At 48.8% G+C, this 27,241-nt stretch overlaps 2 protein-coding genes across 4 annotated transcripts in view; both read right to left on the reverse strand.

The window, feature by feature from the left end:
- Positions 1-6: 6 nt before the first annotated feature.
- Positions 7-4,992, reverse strand: PIM2 (Pim-2 proto-oncogene, serine/threonine kinase). Its single transcript, XM_012652345.1, has 6 exons — positions 4,582-4,992; positions 4,346-4,455; positions 3,579-3,629; positions 1,826-2,198; positions 1,196-1,372; positions 7-1,096 (listed from the first exon to the last, which is right to left on the reverse strand). The coding sequence occupies exons 1-6, from the start codon at positions 4,952-4,954 to the stop codon at positions 933-935; spliced, it is 1,248 nt and encodes a 415-aa protein (XP_012507799.1). The 5' UTR covers positions 4,955-4,992; the 3' UTR covers positions 7-932.
- Positions 4,993-7,851: 2,859 nt separating this feature from the next.
- Positions 7,852-27,241, reverse strand: part of OTUD5 (OTU deubiquitinase 5) — a 28,626-nt gene continuing 9,236 nt past the window's right edge. Inside the window, exons 2-9 of one of the 3 annotated variants that reach the window (XM_012652346.1) lie at positions 26,054-26,147; positions 18,253-18,317; positions 18,010-18,166; positions 17,763-17,911; positions 11,113-11,316; positions 9,437-9,638; positions 9,228-9,341; positions 7,852-8,953 (exon numbers count right to left, since the gene is read on the reverse strand). In XM_012652346.1, the coding sequence (XP_012507800.1) occupies positions 8,829-8,953; positions 9,228-9,341; positions 9,437-9,638; positions 11,113-11,316; positions 17,763-17,911; positions 18,010-18,166; positions 18,253-18,317; positions 26,054-26,147 (1,110 nt within the window). In that variant the 3' untranslated portion in view covers positions 7,852-8,828. The remainder of the gene's footprint in view (positions 8,954-9,227; positions 9,342-9,436; positions 9,639-11,112; positions 11,317-17,762; positions 17,912-18,009; positions 18,167-18,252; positions 18,318-26,053; positions 26,148-27,241) is intronic. The other 2 variants (XM_012652347.1, XM_012652348.1) reach the window with 2 other exon arrangements.

Below are 27,241 nucleotides of genomic sequence, written 5' to 3' on the forward strand. Positions count from 1 at the left end.
CGCTTGTGATTCCATTAACTTTTATTAAATAGTGGGTTTCCACACATGGCTTTTTAAATAATCCAGGCAGAGGGAGAGGGGAGAAGAGGGCACACTTGGAGCTCCCCTCCTCCTAATATGTAAGTATTTACATTTTAGCAACTGGACAATACTGGCTCAGGAGGAGGCAGCAAGAATCTGCAAAAGTTAGGGAGGGGGACCCAGGAGAACAAACAGCAAAACTTATTTCCCCTAGCCCATCCCCCCAAAATACCATCCATCCCATCCTAGTCTCTGGTGGTGTCAGGTGGTATCCATCTCCCATTTCTTCCCAAAACAAGGAAGTAAGGTTCTTCTCACCAGAATAAGAGCACTTGGGATAACAAAGTAGGATCCCCTCACCAAAAAGAGCCCTGGGATAACAATAGGGCATTACCTCCCCCAGAATAAGCAATCCTGGGCTGAGGTAGGCAAGCAGCTTAACCCAATATGGGACCCTAGGCTAGGGGAAACGGTCCCTTTGCTAAAATAAGAACTACTGGGGTATTAGAAGGAAAGCACCCTTGCCCAAATAAGAGCGTGTGAACTAAGTTTGTGTGGTGGTAGTAGGTAGGAGGTGCCAGTGTAGGGGTGACAAGTAATCAGAATAAGAGTCCCGGGGCTCAGAATGGAACTAACTTGACCCAAATAAACATCCTTAGCAAAATGAGAAGCAAGAAGTTCCCCCCTCCAGAATAAGGGACCATTGGTTCTGGGAGGAAGGCTCCTTCATAGAATTGGGATGGGGACTGGGCAGACTTGGCTTACATTGTCTTCTGACCCCTGATCCCCAATCCCTGACCTTAGTAATACTGGATTTTTAGTGACCTGTAAAACCAGGTTAATGAGTGTCCATCTATCCCTGCAGCACGGCCATGGGACGGCTATTCTGACCAGTGGGCTCTTGACCAGGCCTAGGGCAGCAAGGACCAGGCCAAAGGGGTGGGGCCTCCTTCAGGGGGATTGAGGGGTGCCTCCTCAGCTGGTGTTTGCATCCAGGGGTCCAGCAGGATCTCCTCCAGTGAGGGCCTGGAAGAGGGTTTGGGGGCCAGGCACCGGCGGATTAGGGCACAGCAGTCTGTGGGTCAAGAAGCACAGGGAAGATTAGCAGTCAGTAGGGGGTACCAGTACCTGGGAGGGATGGAATCTTCTGAGCTGGGGTCAAGTAGGGCCTCACCTGGGGAAACATGGGCAGGGAACTGAAGTTCAGCATCCAGAATCTCCTGGTCCCTCTCGAAGGGAATGTCCCCACACACCATGTCATAGAGGAGGATACCCAGTGACCAGACAGTAGCTGGGAGCGCATGGTACTGATGTCGAGAGATCCACTCGGGAGGGCTGTACACCCTTGTCCCTGCACACAAGCCAGGGGGGTTTAGACCACTCTGTGATGATGCCCTTCTCCCACCCCACGCTCCCCAGGAAGTATGGTCCCCTCACTACAGTTAAGAACACTCACTATAAGAGCAGGGTACCCTCACAGAATAGTAGCTTTTAAAATATAACAGCAGGGGCCCATCACCAGAAAAAAGAGCAGCTATAATAACAGCAGAATCCCCACAACAGAATAAAAGCACTTAAAAGCAACAGTTAGGATCCCCTTACCAGAAAAAGAAGGCTCAGGATAGTAACAGGATCCCCTCACGAAAATAAGAGCCTCAAACAAGGTTAGGGCACTGTCAGAAGATGGACTTTAACCGAGGGCAAGGCCAAGAATTCCCAGTATTGGATATCAGTACAGACACCCTCCACTGGAAGTCAAAAGGTAAAAATAATCCCCCCCCAATGAGATTTAGGGAAACCTTACCATCAAAGTCAGTATAAGGTTCATCATGAAGCAGGGCACCAGAACCAAAATCAAGGAGTTTGGCACAGTCCCGGCGGAGGTCTATCAGGATGTTCTCATCCTTGATGTCGCGATGGACAACTCCACGGGCATGGCAGTGTTGGACGGCTGCTACTACCTGGCCAAAGAAGCAGCGGCTTCGGACTTCACCCAGTGGGCCTTTCTCTGTGATGTAGTCAAACAGATCCTGTGCCGGCAAAGGCCGCTCAAGGACCAGCATGAAGCCTTCTTGTGTCTCAAACCAGTCAAGCAGGCGGATGACGCCAGGGTGCCCACCGCCTGCACCCACCTTCCACAGCAGTGCCACTTCGAGTGGGCAACTCACTGAGTCTGACTGGAGGTTGGATGAGAAGCAGGGAAAGAAAAGAGAAGGCAAACATCAGGCTAGTGGCTGAGGCTGAGGCTGAGGCTGACTTCTCACCTAAGCTCAAGTCATAGCCCCTTGGACTCCTGACTATGTACTTCCCTTCCTGGGCCTCAGTTTCCTTGTCTTAAGGACTCAGACAGTCACTGAGAAGGTCAATTGAGCAAAGAACCTACACACATCCACATCTGGCATGTAGCAGAGGATCAGTAAATATTTGAATAAATGAAAGTGGTTCTTAACAAAAGACCGTTGGCAGAAGCAGCACTATTCTGTAACATTTTTTCTGTTGTGTTCACTGACATTTTCTGAGAAATTATAACAGTATCTTACACAGAGTAGGTGCTCAATGTTTGTTAAACAGATGAAGGCACTCTACAGCATAGTATCTCACAAGGAGTTAGCACTCAATAAACACTATTGTTGTTTAATAGTTTGTTTTGTTCACTGACATATCTCACGCACTAGAACAGTGCCTGGTAACAGGGTAGGGCTTAATAAACATTTGTTAAATACGTGAAAGCAATTATTAAAAAAGGACTGAGCACAAAATGAGTTCTGAATAAATATGGTGTAATATTCTGCCAAGTGCCTGGCATATAGTACGTGCTCAATATATACTTGTTAAATAGCTGAGAGTGATTAATTGCAAAGGTCCTGGCACAAAGTAAGAACTCAGTAAGTGTTATCACGTAATATTTTGTCATTGTCACGTAGCACCTACAACCGCTCAGTAAAAGTCATAAATGTTACCAGCCACAAAAGCCCCTCTCCCGACTCTAGAAGCCCCACGCAAACACACTGATGGCCAGAAGCAGCCTTATTGCCTGAGGTGGGGCCCTCTCCCGGTCAGGCCGCTGACTTGCACAGCCGCAGACCGGTTTTCTCACGAAGCAAAAACTCCGATACTGCGCAGGCGCGTCCTCTCCCTCTGGGTCCCACGGCCTGCGCAGGCGCAGTTTCCCAAGGGCCCGCCAGGGGGCGCTCCCACCTCTACAACTTGCCCAGACCCGCCCTGATGTCCGTTAGCGCTCTAACTGCAGAAGAGAAGCAGCCACCATCACCATGGCAACCAGTGACCTCTGCCCCTCTTTCCCCACCAGCATGCCCTGCGGGCAGTCCCCAAAGCAGTGTTTGGAAGGAGAATGAGAAAGGAGAGAACCCAGGGCTCTAGGGGGAATTGGGGTGAATCAGAATTGTATGTCTCTCCAAGGGAATAAACATGGGCCGGTAGGAGTGTTCTCACTGTTACAGGGCCTAGGGAATCACACATCCACTGGAAAAGCAAGGGGGTGAATTCGTCGTCAATGATGGAGTAGATAGGCCAGGAAGGACTCCAAAGATACTCACCAAGGTGGACCAGCCCAGCACACGGTTCCGGGGAATCACTTTGATGGCCACCTAGAGAAGAGGGCCGGGGTAAGGGGGCCAGCAGGTGACCCCCAGACTCCTCCCAGTTTAGACCTTCTGCCCACCTCTAGTGCCCCTCCATCAGCCAGCACTCTAGTCTTTCTGGTCCCCAACCACACCACCCTACAACCCATAATGAGTCAAAGCTTCTCCCCTGCCCTCCAAGTCCCCAGAACCGAGTTCACCTCTCCTACCATCCTTTCCCTTGTTGGGCTCTCCCTTCTCAGGCCATCAGGACCCCTCACCCCGAGTCCAGAGTTCCAGATTTCCTGGCATCTCAAGCCCTCAATCTTCCTATTTAGCTCCAGGACACTGCAACTCTATACCAGGATTCTGGTCCTCACGACATCAAACTGGACATCTACCTCCCCAAATCCCCCAAATCCCAGATCTAGGTCCCCACCTTCACATACACGGACACAAACACACACACATCCTCTGGATCCCGGGGTCTACAGTCCTCATGACTCCCACTTCCCAGTTTAACTCCCTGAACCTCCAGAATTCCTGCCATGAAAGTCCCTACCCCCCCCCCACATACCCACCTGGACCGCCACGCACACAAACACACACACACACCCCTAGCAACCCGGATTCTGGTCCTTATGACCCTACTGCACACGTTGCAGGCTCACTCCCCGGCCAAACGGCATCCCAGGACCCCCGCCACACACACGTGACCCTCCCAAGACCCTTGTGGTGGATACCTGGAGTCGGTCTGTGACGCGGTGTCCCGCGAAGACGGTGCCAAAGCCCCCCTTGCCCAGGAGGGGGCCGAGTCGGTACTCGGCCTCGAACGCTTCCCGATCCTTGCCTCCTACGCAGGCGGAGGCGAGCAAGTCAGGGTGGCGGCGTGCTGAGCCCGGCCGCGACTCCCTCCCCCGCGCCGCCACCCACCTTCCAGCCCACCCCGCCTGGTCACAGTAGGGGAGGCCGCGCTCACCTGGCGGCGACGTGGGGGTCACGGGGGGCGCAGAAGGCCCCTGCAGAGGCTTGGTCAACATGGAGGAGGTGCTGCGCAGATTGAGTCCGCTGAATCCGCTGAGCCCGCAGGGCGTGGACGCCCGGGGCAGCGCAGCCGGGGAGCCAGGGCTGGGGGGCGCCAGGGTGGAAGGCAGGGAAACTGGTGGCCCAGAAGCGCCCGCAGACAGCGCAGCCTTAAGATTCACCGCGCGCGCCAGCCCAACGCTACTGAGCCGGGGCACGCGCCTCCCGGGAGAGTCACCCTGGGCGACAGCCCCGCCCACCTGACTTTGATCAATCCGGACGCGGCACCTGCTGTACCCCAGCCAATCGGAGCCAGCCCTTATTTGCATACCACCCTCAACGTTTCAAGTACTCCCTTATGCAAATACACGCCTGGTTCTTCCGAGGAGGCGGGGCCTGCATGCAAATGAGGGGGCGCGAGGTGGGGCGCACTTGAAGAGGAAACCTTTTCTGGGAATCCCTCTGCAGCAACCGCGTCTGTTTTGGTTGTTGCGCTGGGTTGTTGTTGTTGGTGGTGGTGGTGGTGGTGGTGGTGTGTGTGTATATATACACTTAAAAAATAACTGCGCAGGCTCCTTTCCTAGGAAGTTGGTTTGCCGCCGTTGCGAGATTATAGCGTAGAGATAGCGCCAGACCCGGCTTCTAAGAATTCGAGCCTGTGGCTATCCAGGACCCCTGTCTCCAAGGGTGTTTCTCACCCTTCACCGGAGTCCTCCAGGCTACTGGCGGCCTTCATTCTGAAACTGAAGCCAGGGCCCTAGAAGAATCTGTCCAGTAGCCAGGGAGGGGTAACCCCCTCAACCATGGCCAGGGCGAGGGTGGGGGAGGACGCCAGGATGGGGGCGGGGGTGGGGGAGGATGCGCCAGGCAAAGGCAAGCCTGGAGGAGGCTGCCTGCGGTGTGTTTTTGGAGCCCTTAACCCAGAAAGAACTAGCTAGACTTAGCCTTGGGCCCAGTCAGCGGGTCTGGAATCTACAAGAGCAGGGGGTGGGGTGGACAGACAGCCAGGGTGGCATGGGGCTGCACTCCTCCGGGAGAGAGACAGGGACTGAGACATGGTAGATGCTGCCAGAAGTACGAAAACACCCTAAGACACAAACTTATGAAAAATAACCAGAGGAGGCCCTACACCCCAGAAAGAAATACACTGCAAAGATACACAAAAACGTCATGAGAGATACGCACACATTCTGTCAGACACATTCATGGAAACTTGTCCTAGATATGCATACAGACATGCACTGTCACACACAGACTGACATACACTGTTCAGGCAGGCACACTGTCAGAAAAATGGTTATGTCCTAGAACTGACACGGAGAGATACCCAATACAGAAAGACAGGCACTCCAGAAACTCAGAGGCCTACACTGCCATGTGACCACAGAAATGTCCTGTCAGACACACTGACAGAACTTGTCACAAACACACTGGCACCATCAGACATGTACTGTCACAGAAAGACTTGTACTGTCCCAGAAATGAGACGCAGAGTCTGTCACAGGGAGATACACAGATGCTCCAGAGACACACATGCACTGCTCAAAGGCAGACATGTACTAATGTGATAGAGCCACACAGATAGGCAGTGTCACAAAAATAGACATGGAGAGACCTGGTCACAGACACACATATACCATCAGACATGCAGCCTTATCAATGAAACAAACTGTCCAGAAATAGCCACCCAGAATCTGTCACAGGAATACAAACGGACCTCCATCCCATCAGACAGAAACCACAGATGCACTGTCACAGACAGACCCACGCAGACATGCACGTGTCTAGGATACAGACACAAACTGTCAAGAGATAGAGTCCCACACTCAGTCACCATCTGACACACCTGGAAACAAGCCTTCATCACACACACGACTGGAGACACTGAGATGCACATGAAGACTAGAACTCACCAGTCACACACACAGACAACACCCAAAAAGCAAATACATACATGTCTCTCCTTTATTCATCCAACATTATCAGGGGTCTACTATAAGCCTGCCAGGCCTTGATGGGGATGCAGATATTAGAGAAATACAGGTAAGTAAGGCATCAAAGCCCCTGCCCAGGAAGTTTATTTATAGTACAGTTACTGGGGATATTTGTAGATAGAAGTGAGAACATGAATGGACTTCTCAGAAGATGATCCTCTACCTGTCTTGAAAGACAAAGGTTGGTGGCTCAGGACAAGGGAATGGCAAGTTGCACAGGCAGAGGCCAAGGAAACCAGAACGGCAAGAAGAGACAGGCAGGGGCCAAATGTTGCATAAACTTCTATAATAGGATAATTATTAATAATAATACTTGCTAACATTTGTGCTCTCAGAATGTGCCAGGCACTGTGCCCAGCAGTATATCATATTGACCATATACATTCTCTCAATGCTCACAACCAGACAGAGCATGAAGTAGCAGATATTAACCACTGCTCTTGTACAGATGGGATACTCGAAACTCAGAAAGGCTATGATTTGACCAAGGCCACACGGTTAGAAAATGCCAAGGAAGGTTTGAAACCAACTCTCCAACATACATATGCTTGACCATTAGATTCCAGAGACACCCTGCAGACAGCCACTCAGCCAGCCACACCCTCATCTGCAGAGCCAGACACACATCCTTCCACAGGGACCCTGTCATGGAGGCACAGTGAAAAAGATGCTTGAGAAAACCTGGGGGCCAGCCAGCCTTCTCTGCCTTGGCAGGACAGGGACAGAGGTGTCAGAGGACTGGGAGTTATGAACAAAAGGATTTAGCCATTCCTCACCTTCTAAAACCCAGTGGGGGAGGCCCCTTTGGTCACTTCCACTAAATTCATGCTGCTACGAAGCACCAATTGTGCTTTTCCAAAGCCTTTCCTTATCAGATCACAACAAGGAAAGAGCAAGCATTGATGGTGAGACAGGCAGGCAGAGAAACTGGGATTCAGGCAGAAGTTCAGCCTCTGCCCTCAAGCTCATAGTTCTCTCTGCTCCCATCGCACCCCCAGGAAATACGGTAGGCAGGGGCAGGAGCAGTGGCAGCAGTCAAAGATGGAGCTTTTCTGGTGGAGATAGGTCCATAAGGTTTAATAAGCAGCAGGTTGATTAAATATGAACTCCAAGGTGCCAGACAGACCCTACTGGAGAGCATTCGGACCTCAGAAGTCAAGCCAAAGACCTGTGCCATTGCCTCCTCTGTCCAGAGGCCCACCCACCCACTGCCCCACACAGAACAGAGCCGCTCAGGGAAACTGACATTTGGTTTTATTGTGCCAAGGACATTACAGATGGCGGATCTTGTCAACACCTGCAGGGCACGGGTGCCCCATCTGCCGAGGCTGCTCCCACTCCCTACACTCAAATCCTGGGTGGTGGCCATGATCCCAAAGATGCTCCCCACTCCAAGATTCCATAGAGACTAGTGGTGGTGGTGGAAGCAAAAGGAATGCAGCAAGGTCAGGGTCTCATTGTCCAAAGCCAGTCTGACACCTACCACCCTCACCCCCTGCCCCAGCTTACACCCTAGGCCCTCTGCCCACCTCCATGGAGCTAGAGGCCAGAAGACAGCAACCCACATCTTTGTACCCCTCCGTGCCCCATGGCCTGCCTGCCCCCAAACCAAAGACATGCCGCCTTCACAGAGCCAATGCTGTCATATCATTTTTGATTGGTTGATTTTATAAGATAAAAGTACAATTTAATAAAGAAAAAACTCAACATTGAAGGCTCAGACATTCTTGGGGTACTGGGAAGGGAAATATTCCACTTCTTCCTCCCACCTCCCTGGCATCATTTTCGGGGGAGGTGACAAGTTTATCTGATCTTGGAAGGAATGGGGGATAGGGAGACTTTCCTCTGTCTGAATGTCTCTGTCCTCTGGGGCTGCCTGGCTGCTGCCAATTAGTTTGTCTCTGTGTGCCTCTTGCCTACCTTCGGCACCCTTGCCCGAGTCCCCTGTGGAATGCAGGGATGGTGCTGTGCGGGGTTGGGGGGGCAACAGGGCACGTCAGCTGACGGAGAGACAGGTGGTGGTGGTGGCAGCAGCAATGAGAGGGAGCGCAGGGGTGGGCCAGCCAGAGGGAAGTGGAGAGGAGGGAAAAGAGGGGAGAACGGGAAGACGGGGAGAAGGCAAGAGGGAAGAAAGCCAAAGAAGGTGGGGTGGCACCGGAGGGCAGGAGTGGTGGGGGTTGAGAGACGGTGTCCAGTCTCTGGGTCTCCATCAACTCTTGTCTGGGGGTGGGTCTCTGTGCACTTTGTTTTTCTTCATACTGTCTAGGTATTCCTGTTGGGACACTGCCAGCACCGATGCTAGGATCTCGTCATCATCCCAGTCATTCAGACCTGCTGGGCAAAAGGAAGAGGAAAAAGATGATGGAACGCTCTCTGCCTTCCTTCTCCTCCCCCTTTGTTCTTTTCTCTAAGGAGAAGGCCCCTTAGGGCTGTGAAACCCCACTTAGATAGACCCTTTCTGGGGCAAATCTCTTGGGCCTGAAAAATTCCTTCTAGCACTTCTCTTCTTAACTAGAGGCTATAGAAACGCTCTCTCAGGACTTGCTGCTTCTTCCAGTCCCTCCTCAACTCCTAGCTGGCCCCTGTCCCCCAGACAGAGGAAGCTTACCAAAGGCAGAGGGGGACATCTGCTGAATGAGGGCCCGGCACTCCAGAGCAGGGTAGAGGGACACCAGGGGGGAAGTAGCCCGGTCCGCCCCTGCTGAGAACTGACTGCTTGTACCTGGGGCAGAAGGACACTCAGAGGTAGGACGTAGGGCCCAGGACCCAGGCAATACCTCCTAACCCCAGCACATTCCCTGTGAGCAAGTCACTGACCTGGTGCACAGGGTGAAGGAGGTTTGGCAAGAGCTAAGACAGTGCCTGGGGAAGGGGGCTTGATGCCCAGCTCAGCATGCAGCTCAGGGTGCTCGGGTGAAGATGCTGAACTTCGCTGCCTCGGGGACCGGCTGGTCCACTCCTCCAGGCCACTGGAGGCTGCTGCTGTGGCTGAACTGCATGTAGCACTGGCTTTCCGGGGCTGCAATGGGGAAGGAAAAAGTGGTAAGGACTACACCACCCGCTGCAACCCTCCTGTGCTCCACTCCTGAGTGCTGCCTCCCTTGCCAGGACTGTGGCTATGATACAGCTTCTACATAGGCCACCGTCATTCCCACTCACACAGTGGACCATAGAGCTCCTCCCAGGACAGAGGTGAAGCTCCTTAAACCACTCCCCCTCCGTCTCATCCCTACCACCAATCTGACAGAAAACGTTGCTCTACTTTTAAAATAGATCCCAAATCCAAACCCTTCTCACTACCTCCACTGCCAGCCAGCACTGTCACCAGTCACCTGGACTTCTGCAGTAACCTCCCCTTGCTAGTCCCCTGCTTCCTCCCTCACTCCCCAGACTCCATTCTGCACTCAGCAGTCAAGGGGATGCTGGTGAATCCTAAGACAGATCCCATGCTGCTTCTGTTCACAACCCTCCCATGGCTTCTGCCTCACCACAGCCCACAAGATCCTACCCAATCTGGCCCCACCACCTCTCTGACTTCATCTACGACAACACTCTATCCAGCTACACTGGCCTTCCTCTGAGCTGTGCCTGAATCACACCAGGTGTGCTGGTCCTCTGCCTTCCCCTGCATATGTGCTCAGCTAACTCTCTCACCTTCTATAAGCTTTTGCTCAACCCTCTCCTGCTGAGGTCTACCCTAACCACACTATTTAATACTGTGAACTCCCATCCCCACTCAGCCCTACTCAGCCCCCTTTCTCTGGCTCTACATTTTTCAACCATACCACCTCTCAACTAATTTATTTATTATGTTTATTGTTTATTTTGTTTCACTCTGCAAAAATGTGAGCATCACAAGGATAAGGATCTTGGTCTGCTGGGTTCACCTATGTATACTGAGAACAGTGCCTGGCACAGGCCTGCAGTAAATATTTAGTATTTGTTGAACAAATTATTCAGCTCTTGCCAACATCTGGGATCACTCCAAACTCCTTGTGATTCTTCAGATGCCTGTCTGCCCTGCCTCCTTCTTGCTCTAACAATTCAACCTTCCTCTGTGAAGACTGACCAGAGGTCCCACCTCCACTGGTCTCCCAGCCAGGGTCAAGGGCCCCATCGATGAATCTGTCTCCTTCAACAGACAGGATCACTGAGGGCAGAGAGGGTGGATCTGATTTTACATCCTGAGCAGAGGGCCTGGCAAACAAGGACATTCAACAAAAGCTTGTCTCTCTGAAGCTATTCATCGCTCCCTCATCTCACCAGCAGCAGCGGCCACCCTCTCTTACTCCTTAAGTGTTTGTTCTGCACACATATGGAAAGTTCCAAGGCACAATGCCAAAACTAAGGCCAAGATAAGTTATAGATGGGGCTGGAGGCTTCCTTCCCTCCCAGATGTCAAAACTGCTTAATTTTTTCCTGCTCATTTGGGGGCAAAGTATGAGTAGTAATGAGAGTTCTTGGCCAGGCCAGAGACAGAGCCCATGACCCACCTGGCTGGGGCCGCGAACCTGGCGGGCCTGTTTCTCCTGATCCCGCAGCCACTGCAGGTAGGATTCCCGAGCCACCTGCTCCTCAATAGCCTCGTTCGTGGCCTCCCAGTCTGTAGCCCGTTTTTTGTCTTCTAGCATCTGCTGTTCAATCCATGACTCCTCTGATGTTTTTATGGCATTCTTCATCAGGGACTGCTCTGCAAACTGCGAGGAGGGAGAGGAACAGGGATGTGCAGTGACAGTCTGAACCTGGCCAAGAGTCAGAAAGGGCTCAGGCAGGTAGGCCCACAGACCCCAGAAAAAAAGGAAATAAGAAGTTAGGTACTCCCACAAAGAACTCCTCAGCACACTACCTCTTTATCAGGTACTGAGGGAAAGCAGGCTTGGGTTGTAAAACTTGTCATTCCAAACTCCTATGCTCAGAAGACCTGACTCTAACCTCAAGACATCTCAGCTGAGGCACTAAGTCTGGGGCAGCCAGGTACCCTCCAGCCTATACCTTAATTTTAAAAAGCTCCATCCAGCGATGACTCACTTTCACAATACTGATGAGGCTTTCCTCATATGCCCAGATGGGGCAAAGCTAGCAGTGTGTGCACTGGGTAGAGGGAGTACTTAAGCATCTAAGGGGCTGGAGGAAGCCATGTGGATGTATGAGAGGGTGAGGGGGCAGTACCAGCATGGTGTGGGGTGCTATGAATTGCAGGACACTGTATGAGTGTTTTGTTTGTCAGGCTGTGAAATACAACAGCTTTTAAAAAATGAAATCATAGAAAACATGAGAATATATCCCAGGGAGTAAGTGTAAATATTGTTTTGTGAAACTTTAGTTAACATCATTTTAATGCACATATACATACTACATGCAAGTCCATGTGTGCTAAGTAATGATGTAAGATGTAATTTTTCACTGTGGATAAGAGTTTAAAAAAGGCTCTAAACTTGTTAATAACAAGTTAATTAAAAACAGGCAAAAAAATCTAAACATTCTCTGGCAGTGGAAAAAACACACAAGTGTGTTTTCTATTCTTTCATTCAACAAAAACCAACGCAGAAGACTTCTGTGACCAACTGTGTGGGGGTCCTTCAATCCAATTCAATTTTGACGCTATCTACCTGGAGATAGCTGCAGATCCCACAGGTTGAGGGCTCAATCCCACAAGACTCCCCTCCCTTCAGACGCCAGTTGCAAGTCTGGGCCTCTAGAACGTCTAATCAACTGGCTATAAGTTGGGGTTCCCATGACCCTCTCTTTGGGTTCGATTAATTTGCTAGAGTGGCTCACAGAACTCACAAATTTGCTGGTGTATTACAAAGGATAATACAAAGGAAACAAATGAAGAAACCCACAGGGTGAGGCATGGGGGAAGGGGCACAGAAATTCCTTGCCCTCCCTGGGGTGCCACCCTCCAGGCACCTCCGGAAGCTCCCAATATGCATGACTGCTTAAACTGTGGGTGATCAACTTAATCTTCAGCCCCTCTCCCTTCCCCAGGGGTAGGGGGATGGGCTAAAAGTACCAAACCTCTAATCATGCCTTGGTCTTTCTGGTGACCAGCCCCCATCCTGAAGCTACCTAGAGGCAGCCAGCTCGTTAGCATACAAAAAGACAGCACTTTGGAGTTTCTAAGGATTTTAAGAACTGTTTGCCAGGAAGTCACACACACAATTGACCGAAGAAGATATACAGATGGCAAATAAGCATATGAAAAGATGCTCAACAACACTGGATATTAGGCAATTGCAAATTCAGATAATGAGATACCACTACACCTAACAGAATGGCTAAAATCCTACATGCTGACAAGATCAACTGCTGGTAATAATGCTGAGCAACAGGGGCCTTCATTCATTATGATGGGAATGCAAAATAGTACAGCCACTTTGGAAGACAATTTGGCAGTTTCTTACAAATCAAAACATAGTCTTACAACACAATCAAGCAATCTCGCTCCTAGATATTTACACAACTGATCTAAAAGCTTATGTCCACACAAAAACCTGCATGTAGAAGTTTACAGAAGCTTTATTCATAATTATCCAAAACTAGAAGCGACCAAAAATGTCTTTCAATAGGTGAATGATTAAACAAACTGTGGTACCTCCATAAATGGAATATTAAGTGATAAGAAAGAAATGAGCTAATAAGCTATTAAAAAAACAGGGAAAAACCTTACTGCATACTGCTAACTGAAAGAACCAGTCTGAAAAGGCTACATACTGTATGATTTCAATTATACGACATTTTGAAAAAGGCACAACCAAAGAGACAATAGGCAGATCAGTAGTTGTAGGAGAGGATAAGGGGAGGAGGGGAGGAGGCAGGGGAAAACACGTGGAGCACAGAGAATTTTAAGGGTAATGAAACTATTCTGAAATGATCCTGTAATGGTGGATACATGACATTATATATTTGTCAAAATCCATAGAAGGTATAACACAAAGAGTGAACACCTGAATGCATGCTAATTTTTAAAAAAGATCAATTAGGAAGTCAGGGATCCCAGGATGGAATGCAGAATATGACAAGAGAATCTAAATGTATTACAAATGTATGAAACAATCTCACTGAAGGGTGTGGGGGAGGAGTTGGTGACCTAAGTCACTTTCAAAATGAATGGAGTCTTTAACACTAAAGGCAAACAGAACTGCACATAGCATTGTACTCTACTTGATAAAGTTTCCCAGGGGTGTAAGGGTGAACAAGTCTGATACTGCTAAATGCATGTATATGGAAGCAAGCAGTTAAGTGCATGGTGGATGATGGCAGCCAGTTTTCTACTGTTGGAGTGGGAATTTACACATGAACAAGGGGAAAAGGCTAGAATGATGCAAGTAGTAATGGATTTGAGTTGGAGACATCATTAAGAACTCATGTTTAGTTTAATATAAATATACGTAGTTACACATAGAAATATGTGTACACACAGGCTAGTATACACACAAATATCTCCTTGCTCTGTCAGCTGAGAGAGCCTAGAACCAAGGACAACCTGGTAGCAAAGAACATACTCAGCATCTAGACCTTGGTTTTCAACAACATTCTCTAATAAAAGGTTTCAGGCCTCTTTGGAGAAATGGCTGATTCTAGCACTGGGATAGGAAATATACAAGATGAACCTGGAACACCTGATAGCACCAGAAAATAAGGAAATGCTTTAAAAAAAAGATGGAACAGCCTGGCGCAATGGCTCAAGCCCACTACTCAGAAGGCTGAGGCGGGAGGATTGTTTGAGCCCAGGAATTCAAGGCTGCAGTGAGCTAAGATCACACCACTGCATTCCAGCCTGGGTAAAAGAGTGAAACTCTGTCTCCCCCCCCCAAAAAAAAAGATGGAACAATTTGAGAAATAAAAGTAGTATTGGATTATGGATTATAAACCCAAAGTATGAATACCTGTAAGTCCATACTGATATAAATAAATAATTAAATAATGGGGGACAAGTAACAGATCTCCCTTGTAGAAGAATTCTAAATAATTTACATAGATATTCTACCCTCAAAGAGATGGAGCATAACCCTCATTTCTTAGGTATGGGCTGCGCCTAGTGACTTCCTTCCAAACAGTACAATATGAGAAAAAGGCTGGGCATGGTGGCTCATGCCTGTAAATCCTAGCACTTTGGAAGGCTGAGGTGGGAAGGCTCACTTGAGGCCAGGAGTTCAAGACCAGCCTAAGCAAGAGTGAGACCTAGTCTCCACAAAATTAGCCCCACGTGGTGGCATGCCTGTAGTCCCAGCTACTCAGGAGGTTGAGGCAGGAGGATCACTAGAGCCTAGGAGTTTGAGGTTGCAGTAAGCTAGGATGACACCACTGCACTCTAGCTGGGGCAACAGAGCAAGACCCTGTCTCAAAAAAAGAAAAAAAAAAGGTGGGAAAGAGTAACTTTATAGTGGAGAAACCTGACAAACACTACTTCTGCCAGGTGATCAAGGACAACATCAACAGTCATAAATCACATTCATAGTATATACCTTTGATTTGATGTAATGAGAATGGCACTTTACCTCTGTGATCTTCCTCCCTAAAATCTACAACCCAAGCCTAATCATGAGAAAAACATCAAATTCCAAAAGAAAAGCTTTCTACAACAGACTTGGGTACTCCTTAAAACTGTCAAGGTCATAAAAACAAGGAAACTGAGAAACTGTCACAGACAAGGGAGCCTAAGGAGGCACAGGACCTTCAGTTAATAATAAAAAATGTATCCCTTTGGCAGTACATATACTAAAATTGGAACGATACAGAGAAGATTAGCATGGCCCTTGCACAAGGATGACACGCAAATTCGTGAAGCATTCCGTATTAAAAAAAAAAGTATCAATATTGGTTCACACATTGCAACAAATGTGCTACAGTTATATGAGATGTTAATAATAGTGAAACTGTATGCAGGGGCTCAGGGGAGGAGGGCATAGGGGAATTTTGTACTATCTCTTCAATTGTGTTGATGCGCCAGGTAATAGGTTTAGTGTTATGCTGATGCGCCAGGTAATAATAGGTTAGTATTATGCTGATGCAGGTCTTCCGTGAGGGGTGGGGGTCTCAGGTGGCTGATGTGCCAAGTAACAGATGGGGGTTTTCCTTATCAATAAATCATATTCATAGTATATACCTTTGATTTGATGTAATGAGAATGGCACTTTACCTCTGTGATCTTCCTCCCTAAAATCTACAACCCAAGCCTAATCATGAGAAAAACATCAAATTCCAGAAGAGAAGCTTTCTACAACAGACTTGATCGATACTCCTTAAAACTGTCAAGGTCATAAAAACAAGGAAACTCTGAGAAACTGTCACAGACAAGGGAGCCTAAGGAGGCACAGGACCTTCAGTTAATAATAATGTATCAATATTGGTTCACACATTGCAACAAACGTGCCACAGTTATCTGAGATGTTAATAATAGCAAAACTGTGTGTGGAGGGGGGCTCAGGGGGAGAGGGCATACTGGAATTCTGTACTATCTCTTCAATTGTTCTATAAATGTAAAACTGCTCTAAACAATTAAGTCTATTCATTTAAAAAAATTAAAACATTCAAACTTTTTAAGAAAGAAAAAGAAAATGAGTAATCAAACCAGGACATCATGGATGAATCTTAAATGCATAGTATTAAGTAAAGAAAAAAAGTCTGAAAAGGCTACATCCTGTATGATTCCAATTATATGACATTCTAGAAAAGGCAAAACTAGATTTGGTAAACAGATCAAAAACAAGGAAATTCTGATGAACTGTCACAGTCAAGAGGAGACAAAGGGACACAACAAGTAAATATAATATGGTATCCTGGATGGGACTGTGGAACAGATAAAAGTCATTAGGGAAAACTGAGGTAATCTGAATAAAGTATGATCATTATAACATATCGATATTCGTTCATTAATTATGACAAACCTACTATGCTAACACATTAATCATAGTGGGGTATATGGGAACTCTGTAATATCTCTGCAATGATTCTGTAAATCTAAAGTTGTTCTAAAATTAAAAGTTTTTAAAAACAAAACAAAAAACCCTACGGTGGAGGGTGTGTTGGTGTTAGAGTATGTGTTTCCTAAAACGAAGCAGGAGCACGTTCTGTTTGTAGGAAGTGAAACCTGAATAGAAGACATCAAAATCCCCAGCAGGGCCAGACATGGTAGCTCACACCTGTAATCCCAGCACTTTGGGAAGCTGAGGTGGGAGGATCACTTGAGCCCAGGAGTTCCAGAGCAGCCTGGGCAACATAGCCAGGCCCCCACCTCTACAAAAAAATTGTAAAAATTAGCCAGGCATAGTAGTGTGTTCTTATAGTCTCAGCTATTCGGGAGGCTGAGGCTGGAGGATTGCTTGAAGCTCAGGAGTTCCGAGGCTGCAGTGAGCTATAATTGCATCACTGTACTCCAGCCTGGGCAAAAGAGCAAGACCCTGTCTCAAAAAAAAAAAAAAAAAAAAAAAAGAAAAGAAAAACAAAAAACCCAAAACAAAACAATACAAAAATCCCCAGCAGATGACTATTTATGAGAGAGAAAGAATGAAAATCTACCAGTGTATGCTGGGAAAATATATTGCCTCCTTCTAAACACCTACTAGGGTCTACGGCCACACTGCCCTGAAAGCGCCCGATCCCGTCTAAACACCTACTAGGCCCTAGGCCCAGTGGGAGGTGCTTTCTATATCGGCCAAGCTTCCAGCCCAGAGTATTTATACAATCTACACTAGGTCCCACAGCAGGTAAGTGGTGGGGCCAGGCCTGCACCCCAGGTCTCTGTGACCACAGTTGTCTGTAACTGCTATGGGTCTGGGAGGAAGATCCATGCCAAGACACCCAGACCACGCCCTGGCTCACTGTTCCTAAACAGGACTTCCATAGCCTAAAATGCCAGCCCTCAAAAGGCACAGAAGATGGGTGAGCCAGCTCACAGACAGGCAAGCTGAGACCACAGAATGAGCCCCGAGAGATCACCTCAGGCGACTCCTTAATTTTATAGAAGTGAGACCTCAGGGGAAACCCCGGGAGGAGACAGGACATTTTTGTGGGTTAGGGGAAAAATGCTCTTTCAATATCCTAAGGCCTGTAGAATTCTTGCCTTTGTAGGGCAGAGACTCCAGCAGAGGTTTCTGATCCCTATATCAAGCAGCCATCCTGGGCACAGGGACCCACTCACCCCTGGTTTGAATGATGGCAGGCCCAGCCCCACACCAATGGTGGCCTTGTTAGGATTCACCACTGAATTATAGTGGATATTCCGATGGTAGCTGACACGGATAGGTTCGTCCTCATTTTGATGTATCCCATGGAATGTGTTGATGGGCTCTGCAGAGAAAGAGAAGGAGGGAGTATCCACAGTAGGCCAGGAAGGGCAGGCTCAGATGAGGCGCCATCAGTCCCTCACCTACCCACTGCAGAAGTACCTGTGCTGTATTGGTACACCTCCACAGGACGGTTGTACATCTCTGCCATGGCCTGCATCTCAATGTGGTTGCCATGGCAGTTATTTTTCCGCTTCCTGTTAATGTAGGTGGTGAAGTCCTCTGTGACATAGTTGGAGAAGTAGTCAGCATTCTTCATCTGCAGAATAGATTGGGAGGTCAAGGTCTGTGGGGAGAGGAGACCTCCCACTCTGCCCCTGTCCCAAGGCTTCCCCAAGGTCTTACCAGATAGTCCATGCAGTGCTTTCGCACAACCTCATGCATGTCCTGGTCTCCATATACCTGATCAGCTGTGGGGACAGAAGAAAGGAGAGGCTGGGGTCAGAGCTGCCATCAGAGAACCAGCTTGAGTCACAGAATATCCTTGGGGGAGAAGGGGCAGGGGGACCAGAGAAAGGCCCTTTTCTGTCCTAAGGCCTAGAGAATTCTTGCCCTTATAGGCTGGAATGGGGTCATGGGAAAAGAGGCAGACAGGGACAGACTTGAAGAACAAGAGAGTACAGGTAAGAAGAACACAACCACAGGCCTCTTGGGCAGATGACTTTGTCTAGGACATGCCTGGCCACTCAGACAAATCAACAACATTCTACGTCTCATAAGTGGCCTTGAGTACCATCAATTCCACACTGCCCCCTCACTTTCCACATGAGGAAACTGAGGCACAGGGAGAGTTTGTGGCTTGCCAAAGGTCTGTGACAGAGTCAACTGTGGAATTCAGTTTTCCTGATTCCCAGGAGTCAGCATGGCCTTTGTAGGTTAAAAAAGAAGGAAAAGAAAAAAGGGGGGGGCTCTAAGTCCAATCTGCCAGATACTAGTGAGCTAAGTGACCAGAGGCAAGTGACCTCAGTGTTCTGAGCCTCATATGTCTCAACGGTAAAATGAGACCAAGGTGGATAATAACCTGGCAGGTCTTTTGTGGGGATTAAATGAGATAATGGGTATGAAGTGACTACCACTGGGCTTGGGACAGAGTAGTCACTCAGTAAATCAGAGTCTCCTTCTCCACAGTGAGGCCTGAATGTGGGGTACCATGAAGGTGACCAAGGTGAGTAAAATCCTGCCCCTGTCTCTGAGGAGCACACAGCCTAGTGAGAGAGATAAGACATACATGCAAGTAACTTCAGCTTAACTCAGGAAGGCAGCCTGCGGCCCAAACGGTCCAGGCGTCGTGGGGTTTGGTCAAACTAAGGCGAGAAGGAAGCAGGCTCCCTCTGCTTCGCTTCAGGATCTTCACACATGCCGTCCCCTCTCTTCAGGATGCTCTTCCCATCCGCTTCAGCTGCCTACTTCTCAAACACCAGCTCGTTCTTTAACACAGCTCCTCCCCCTCCAGGGGACCTCTCTCATCAGATTTCTGAAAGGTATGCTCAGACTTCTGCCCGATCACACTGGGCTCCCACTGAAGGCAGAGGGCAGTTCGCACCTAAGTCCACCCCCAGCTCAGGGCCCGATACAGTAAAGGAAATCAGGAAAAGTTTGCTGAGCAGATGGATAGGCTGGGGGAGCCAGGGAGCTCTTCTCCCTGTGAAAATTGAAATGGGCTTGAAGATTAGGCAAGTCTGATTTGCACTGGTTGAAACAATGAAGAGGGAATTTCCCTTTGTCTCCCCGGAGGACCACTGCTCTGATGGGATCTCCCTGCGGAACTGGGGTAGCACGCTCTTCCACGACCATCAGTCTACCTCTCTGCAGGACTGTCAGAAGAAGGCCTTCACTGCCCTCCCTTTCCCTCCCTGGAGGGTTCTGTAAGATAAGGAAAAAAAGGCTGCTGTGAGATAGAAAATGGGGCCCATGTCTGTCTCAAGTCCTCTTGGAGGCGAAGGGACCTGAAGGGTGAGGGGGTGTGGGGGATGTGAAGGCGGGAAGGGGTAGCCCCTTCACCGATGTAAACAAGGATGTGGGTTCTGCGGCCACAATCTCCCCCGCCGCCCCCCCCAGCAGCACTTCCAGCAAGTCACATGTCCTGTGCACAGGCTGGGGGCCCCCTGCTGCTGCCTTTCTTAGAAGCCAGGACCACAGAGCCTGCACAGTTGAGCTGCTTCAGGAGCTATTTCTGTAGGCTGAGCTTGGGGCGCTGGGAGGCAGTGCTGTAGGCAGCTGTAGTAAACAGGAACTGAGATGGGAGTGAAGGGGTTAAATCAGGGTCGGCCTGCCAGGTTCAGGGAGATAGGCTGAGGTGCTGGAGAAAACCTATCTCCTATGAAAGGGTCAACAGTCATTTCTAGGCCTGGGAGTTCTATCAATGAGAGCTAGATGTCAGATGCAGAAACATGGGGAAAACAGGGGAGACTCTGGGACAGGAATGGGAGCTAGGGGAGAACCCCAGGAGGGTTCCACTTCCCTGACACTGACTCCTTTGTCTGGCAGAAGGGCTCTGCTGCCTCCTAGCTGTGTGACACTGGAAGAGGCCTTTAACCTCTCTGGGCTGAGATGTCTTCATCCATAAAGTGGGGATAGTAAACTCCTCTTCCTCTCAAAGGGTGCTGTCAAGACTACAGGTTTAAGCACCTGACGCAGAGGTGGTCAAGAAATAGCAGCCCCATTTGTCATGAGGACAATGACTCCTTCACATTGCCAGCTACCCACAGGTCAGCCAGAATGTTGCTGGGACTGCTTATTAAGCCCTTCCTCATTTCTGTTGCACTTCCTCAGCCAGAGGAAAGCCCCAAATGCAGAGCCTAGGCTGCCCCTCCTCTTGCAAGCAGGACTGGTTCTTTACTGCATCCAAAGGTCCAGAAGCCTACCTTCTGTGAACTTAGCACAAAACTCTTACAACAAAATTAGTATCAAATTAATAATACAGGCTTCACAAAACACGGTCTTGAAATATGGACAAGTTATGACACTTCTCCACTTATCTGTAAAATGTAAAATATCACGTCTCCTACGATGCCACTGATAGGTGATATGACATAACATATATTTAATTACAGCTTTTTGGGGAGAACCCCATCACACTAATAAGATGTACCCTAATTAAGGAACCATTAATGTGGAAGAAAATGTGCATCTCTGAACCAAGAAAAACAGCAACAGTACCCCCCCACACAAAGGAGACTAGAAGGATTTCTTCAATGACATAAGGCAGGAAAAGCATCTAGCACAGAGCTAAGAACACAGTAAGTACTCAACAAGGCTTAGCTTTTCTGACTTTCCTGGCCCCACCTCTTTCCTCCAAAAAGCCCTCCTCCTCCCAGAAGGTTGGCACATGGTGCTGGGGCCAGGCTGGATTCCCTGTGGAGGGGCCTGAGGTGGGAGGAAGAGGGACCCAATGGACCTGCAGAGGTAGGGGAATTCAGAAACTTGTTTTGATAGAAACTGAAACTCCTCCTCTTGCTGACGCTGCACTTGTGGGCAATCTGCACCTGTTCTCCCCTCCAGAGTCCAGCTGGAAGGGGGTCCCCTACGACCCCACCTCTGTTCTCATCCCCAACAGGGCTCAGAAACCCTTAGTACAATACTACAGGTGGTTCCAACAGAGCCTTTTCACACTCCAACTCATTCGATCCTCACCGAAACACTCCTAACTTTACCCAGGAGGGATACTGAGATATAGAAATGAAGCACAGCTGGCCCAAGATCACACATTTAGGGGAGTAAAGGCGAGGCTCTTAACAGGTAACTGCTAGACCCAGGTGATATTACCACCTCCACCCCAATCCAGCTATCACCTTACTTAGTCACCTTACTCCCTGGGGCCAGGCCTGACCCTGTCTGCCTCAGTTTCCCCACCAGCACACACAAATATCAGCTGGAACCCAGGAAAGGCATGAGAATGGGCAGAGATTATAGATATCAGGGGCTAAATCTCTCCCTAGGGCCACAAAGGTCAACGTGAACCTTACCGTCCCCACACATCCCACTTCTCTCCTTTCTCTGAGCACACAGAGACACCAGTATAGAAGTGCACGTGTGTACACATATACAGCCAACAGCACCTGCCAAAGATGTTCCCTGAGGACAAATGCCCACACAACAATCCCCACAACAGAGAACTATCACATTCAATGAGCAGATGCCCTTGCCACCAACCAGGAAAGAATGAAGGCTGGACACGATGTGAGGCTATACAAACTCAGGAACCCCCTCACCTCCTTCCTAGCCTTTGCAAGGGTAAGTCAGGGGATACCTAATAGCTATAACAGACTTGCCTCAACCTCTCTCCCCTGCAGCCTGGGGGAAGTCCTTCCTACTCAGGTTCCCTAAAATATAACCAGTATGTATCCAGAGTTATGTGGAGAAGCAAGACAGGAGAGCCTGGATTATCCCTCTACAGGGGTTTAAGTATAAGGTCCTACCATTTGCTTTAGAGGCCCCTGGGAACTGCCTGCTCCCCAGGTTGCTGCCTGCCTTCCTGCCTGCTAGAAGAGCCACAGCAAGTTCCACCAAGGATAGAAAAAGAAGCTTGGTTTTTGCAGGGAACCTAAAAACAAACCATACAAATGTGTGTACACAAAGCAGCAGGGGGAGACAGGGACCTGGTCTGCTCCCTACTGTCCTCCTGATTCAGTGGGAACCTTGGCCCCACTGAGGGCTCATCTCCTCAGGAGATGAGCCAGGAAAAAGGTCTCACCTGCCTGTCAAGCAGCTGTGGTATGACCTGGCCCGTGATCCCAACTACCCTAATTGGCACACACTTAGTGGGGGAGACAGGAGAACTCGGCCCCCTTGGTTTCTCAAGGATTCCCACTGCAAGGATGAGAAAACTAAAGGATGCAGGGCAAAGAGAGGCCTAAGGAAGCTGGTGTATAGGAAATGGCCCATGGGAATCTTCTCCTTCTGTGGCCTGGTTCAACGTCAAACATTGATGTTCTGACACTGGCTGTGTGACCTAAATAGGGCAGAGTCCTGGCTTTCTCTTGAGACCTCAGTTTCCCCACTTATAAAATAGCCAGAATTATCTAAGATCCATCACTTCCAGTGCTGATGGTCCATGTTCGAAACCAAAAGGACCAGAAGAGTGGGCTTGGCTAATGTTTCTGGGTCTCACTGCCATAACATGCACAGCCCCAGCCATTCCCCATGGCCCATGCAGACACAACCATGTGGCCTCCACTTTGTCCACAGAGGCCAGCACCAGGGCCATGGTGAGGGTCAGAGGTTTCTGCTGAGTCAAACCCGTATGGAGGGAGGGAGGGAGGGAGGGAGGGAGAGATGCAGAGTCACGTTTCCAGGAGGAGGTTATCTGAGTATAGCAGGGGTAGGGTGGGCCACAGGATACCTTTAGAAACTCAGGCTCCCATTTCCACTCCACCCAAGCTTTCACCGATGCTCATGAATCCCCAGTAGGAGGTGCTGGGATAGAAATGAGTGCAAACAATGGATATTGGTTCACACAGGGGACACCCAGACCCCAGAGGCAAAACAGAGGGCAGAAAGCCACCTGATTCAGGACTCCCAACAATAGATGCCATGTGTTCCTAGGTGGAGGAGGTAAGGCCCAGAGAGATCAAGGAACACAACTGAGGTCACCCAGTGAGTTGACAGCCAAGCTAAGAAGCTATAAGGCTCCTAGATCACAGAATGAATGTATCCTTTGGACATGTCTGGGTTCCCACACCAGCTCTGCCACTAATGACCCTGGGCATGTCAATCCTTTTTTCTAAGCCTCAATCTTCTCACCTGCCTCATGGGATAATGATCCAAATTTTGCAGGTGAGCCTGAAGCACCCAGCTAAATGCCTACCACACAAGAAAATGACAAAGTGCCCTCTATGTTTGCAACCCTCCCCAACTCCAACTCTCAGTTACGTGCTCCTTCCACGATTCAATGTATGGCAGGAAGTCACGGCCTGCAGGACTTTGCATTAGAGCCTAAGGCAACTGCCATCTGTCCCTGTCCAGGCTAGGCTGGAAACGGAAGGGGCAGAAAGCCTGGGGACAAAGTCCCCTTCCTAGATACATGTACTGTGCACTCTGCACCAGGGAAACCTTCAGATGAAGCCTAGAGACCAGGGGCCATGTACTTCTAGGGAGAGGACACAGGACTTCTGAGGTTTTACAGAGAAAAGCCAAGGGCAGCCTAGTCAGGGGAAATGTGTAGCCATAGCACAGATAAGGAAAGGCCTTCAACCTGCCGTGGTCAGCTCTTCCTGTAAGCTCAGGCCCCTTACTGGAAGGCCCCAGCTGGGGGAAGGGTCAGGAGGCATTTGGGGATAACAGCTAGACAGAAACACACACACACACACAAATAGTGCTCTTCATACGGGTTGCTGCACAAGCCAGGTCCTCACCAGCCCCAAGGTCTACTTCAATGACTGCCCAAGACCAGCTGCCCAGTTACATTCTCTGATCTTAACTCCACCAGCAGGCCTGCTTACCCCACATCCAGCCTGAGGTCTCGACATAGGGCCTAGCACCTAATAGGCCCCCATCTATTCTTTCTTTGCCTCCCTTCTATTCAAGATGCCCCTAAACCCAGCTCTTTCCCTAGGAAACATTCCAGGAGAACAAGAACATGAGCTAGAGGGGTAGGAGGGGTGAGATTTTTCCCAGCCCAACAGAGCACAATGCCTGAACCTCTTCCACCTGGTAGAATGGGGAGGTGACAACTCACCCAATCTTTCTTTCACCCTTTCAACAAACACTTGTGACTGAGGTCAGCATCCCGGCTTTACCAACGCTACTGTTCCATGACGGTCTATGTGTCAGGCACAAAAGGATTTACCAAGTAACCCCATTAAATCATTATGGCACTGGGGTTGTTTAGCCTCATTTTATAGGTGAAGAACAGGCTCAGGAAAGAAGAGCTGCTTGCTTGTACAAGGTCACATCAAGAATCAGTGCACAGCCAGAAGTGGAGCCTGAACCAGTCCAGCCCACCAGTAGACATCCACAGACTGAGAGAACAGTAGACCTAGAAGGAACTCAAGGAGCCCTTGAGAATCAACACCATTTCACAGATGGGAAAATGAAGGTTGAGGGTCACGCAGCAGTTATGAATCATGGCCAGAACTAGAAGATAGGTCGTCTGACTCCCAGCTCAAAGTTCCTGTGAAAGGGTGCTTTTCCTTGGTGGAGATCAGAGCCCCAAAGGGAGGATCGGGTCACACTTCCAGCTTCACCTTCGCCCTAGCACGGGCCCTCACGACTATTTGTTGGGTCACAGATTCAAAGCCAGAAGCGCCTCAAAGATCTAGCTCAGACTGGATAATAGATGGTACTAAGGAATTATTAATTTTGTTAGGTGCAATAATGGCATTTTGATTATGTTAAAAAAGAGAAAGTCTGTATTTATCAGAGAGACATACAGAAATATTTACGAATGAAATGATCCAATGTCAGGGTTTTACTTTAAAAATACTCTTGTTTCAGGGGAGTGAGAAAGAGTGGGCAGAGTAGTGATGAAAGAAGGCTGGCCATGTGTTGATGACTAGTTTGAAACTGGATGATGGGTACATGAGGGTTCATTATTCTACTTTTGTGTAAGTTAAAAAAATTCCATAATAGAAGAAACTTTTAAAGATCTAGTTTGATACCCCCCCCACACACACACAGATTGGGGGATAGAGACTCAAAACACACCAGAGATAGGGTCTAGGTGCAAACCTAGGGTGACAGCAAACCTATATCCCAGGGTGACAGCAGTGTGCTATGGCTAAGAGCATGGGCCTCAGACTAATTTAACTCAGACACTGAATCCTGGCTCCAACTGTTTGACGCTGGGCAAGTCACTCCCCCATCTCTGAGTCACGTTTCGCATCAGACAAACAGAAGCAACAATAGTCCCTACACTCACCTAGCTTGGGGGAGAATTAAAGGGGTTTCCCATAGTGCCTGACAGAGCAATCTGTCCTCAGAAGATGTTATTCTATTTATCACTAGTATTGCTGTTTTTATTATTTTCGTACCACTATGCTGTCTCATGACCCAGAGCTACAGGCCAGATACTAACTTGAAGCTGGGGCCTGGAGTCCCTAAAAGATCAGCTAACTCTGCCTCAACCCTGTGTCAGGGGCTACTCCTGATAACTGGGACACAGCTCAGGGGCAGCCCTAGGCCCTTGAGGGCTGAGGCAGAGACTCACCTACAGCCCGGAAAAGACAGGCGCCGTCCTCCTTCATCTGCTTGATGATGAAGCCCTTCTTGTCTCGTAGGGCCTTTTCAAACCAGTGCTCCTGCTGGAGGGAAGAGGTGGGGGTCAGCAACAGGGAAGGCCTGTACCCACTCCCCAGGGCCCTGCCCTCGAGCTCCCAAGAGGCCCAGATAACTGGCAGAGAGAACACTGGGCAAGGTAAAGTTCTCAGCCCTGCTTGACCACTCCATGAATGGGGAGCAGGAGACCTTTTCTTTTAGGGAAATCTGTCACTGGGTGAACATACACTTACTTCCAAAGGGGTCCCAGGTACCCTGAGAACAGAGGCCCTATCTGCCTTCTGACCCCTGCTAACCTTGCAGGGCCTAGCCTAGGCAGCCACATTGCCCCAGGCAGCCAGAGGCCCAGACCCAGTAAGTGCCTGGGTGAAGAACCTGGCTCTACTTCAAGGAGTTTGACCTAGAGGAGATGTTGAAGGGGGAGTAACTGGCAAGAGCCTAGATCCTCAACCCCACAAACGGCTAGGGGATTCCAAGATATATTGCATAAGGCAAAAAGTGTGTAAACTGTGATCTCATTTGTGACTGAATACATTTAACATATATATATATACACACACACACACATAAATGTTTACACATACTTTGTACGTACACAAACACATATATACACAAAATTGGGAAGGCTAGATGATAAAATATTATCCCTAAGTCCTGGTGTTATAGGTGATTTTATTTCACTTTGCTTCTTTATAAAGGTATACAATTCATTATCCCAAATTCCAAAACCCAAAAAGCTTTGAAAATCAAAAGTCTTTATCTAACTCATTTGGCATCCTTACTGGAACTGACTAGAATCTATTATCCCACTTGGGGGTGAATAGTCAAATATTTCGACGCAGAAAGCATTCAGGTGTTTGATTATGAAGTGCTGCCTCAGACCGTGCTGGAGGTGTTATATAACACAAAGTATACACACCATGTGACTTTTCTAAATTCTGAAATTTTTCTAAATTCCAAAGCGTATCTGTCCTCAGAGGTTCAGGTTAAGTGAATCTGTACAAATGCATAATTTCAGAATTTAAAAAAACTAATGATCGTGTAAACACTTAAAACGTAATTTCCATTTCAAAACAAACCAACCAGAAGCAGCAGATCTTTTCTGAGTCCCTCACGCCCT

Source organism: Propithecus coquereli, unplaced genomic scaffold (assembly GCF_000956105.1).
Source record: "Propithecus coquereli isolate 6110/MARCELLA unplaced genomic scaffold, Pcoq_1.0 Scaffold388, whole genome shotgun sequence".
In the NCBI taxonomy this organism is placed as follows: Eukaryota; Metazoa; Chordata; class Mammalia; order Primates; family Indriidae; genus Propithecus; species Propithecus coquereli.

Bases quoted from the DNA above. Each gene is read 5' to 3' on its own strand.
- PIM2 (XM_012652345.1), bottom strand. From the start codon at position 4,954: ATGCAAATAAGGGCTGGCTCCGATTGGCTGGGGTACAGCAGGTGCCGC. The intron at 4,456-4,581 runs GTGAGCGCGGCC...CCGCCTGCGTAG, and splicing joins GACCCCCACGTCGCCGCCAG to GAGGCAAGGATCGGGAAGCG. The intron at 1,373-1,825 runs GTAAGGTTTCCC...GCTTGTGTGCAG, and splicing joins ACCTTATACTGACTTTGATG to GGACAAGGGTGTACAGCCCT.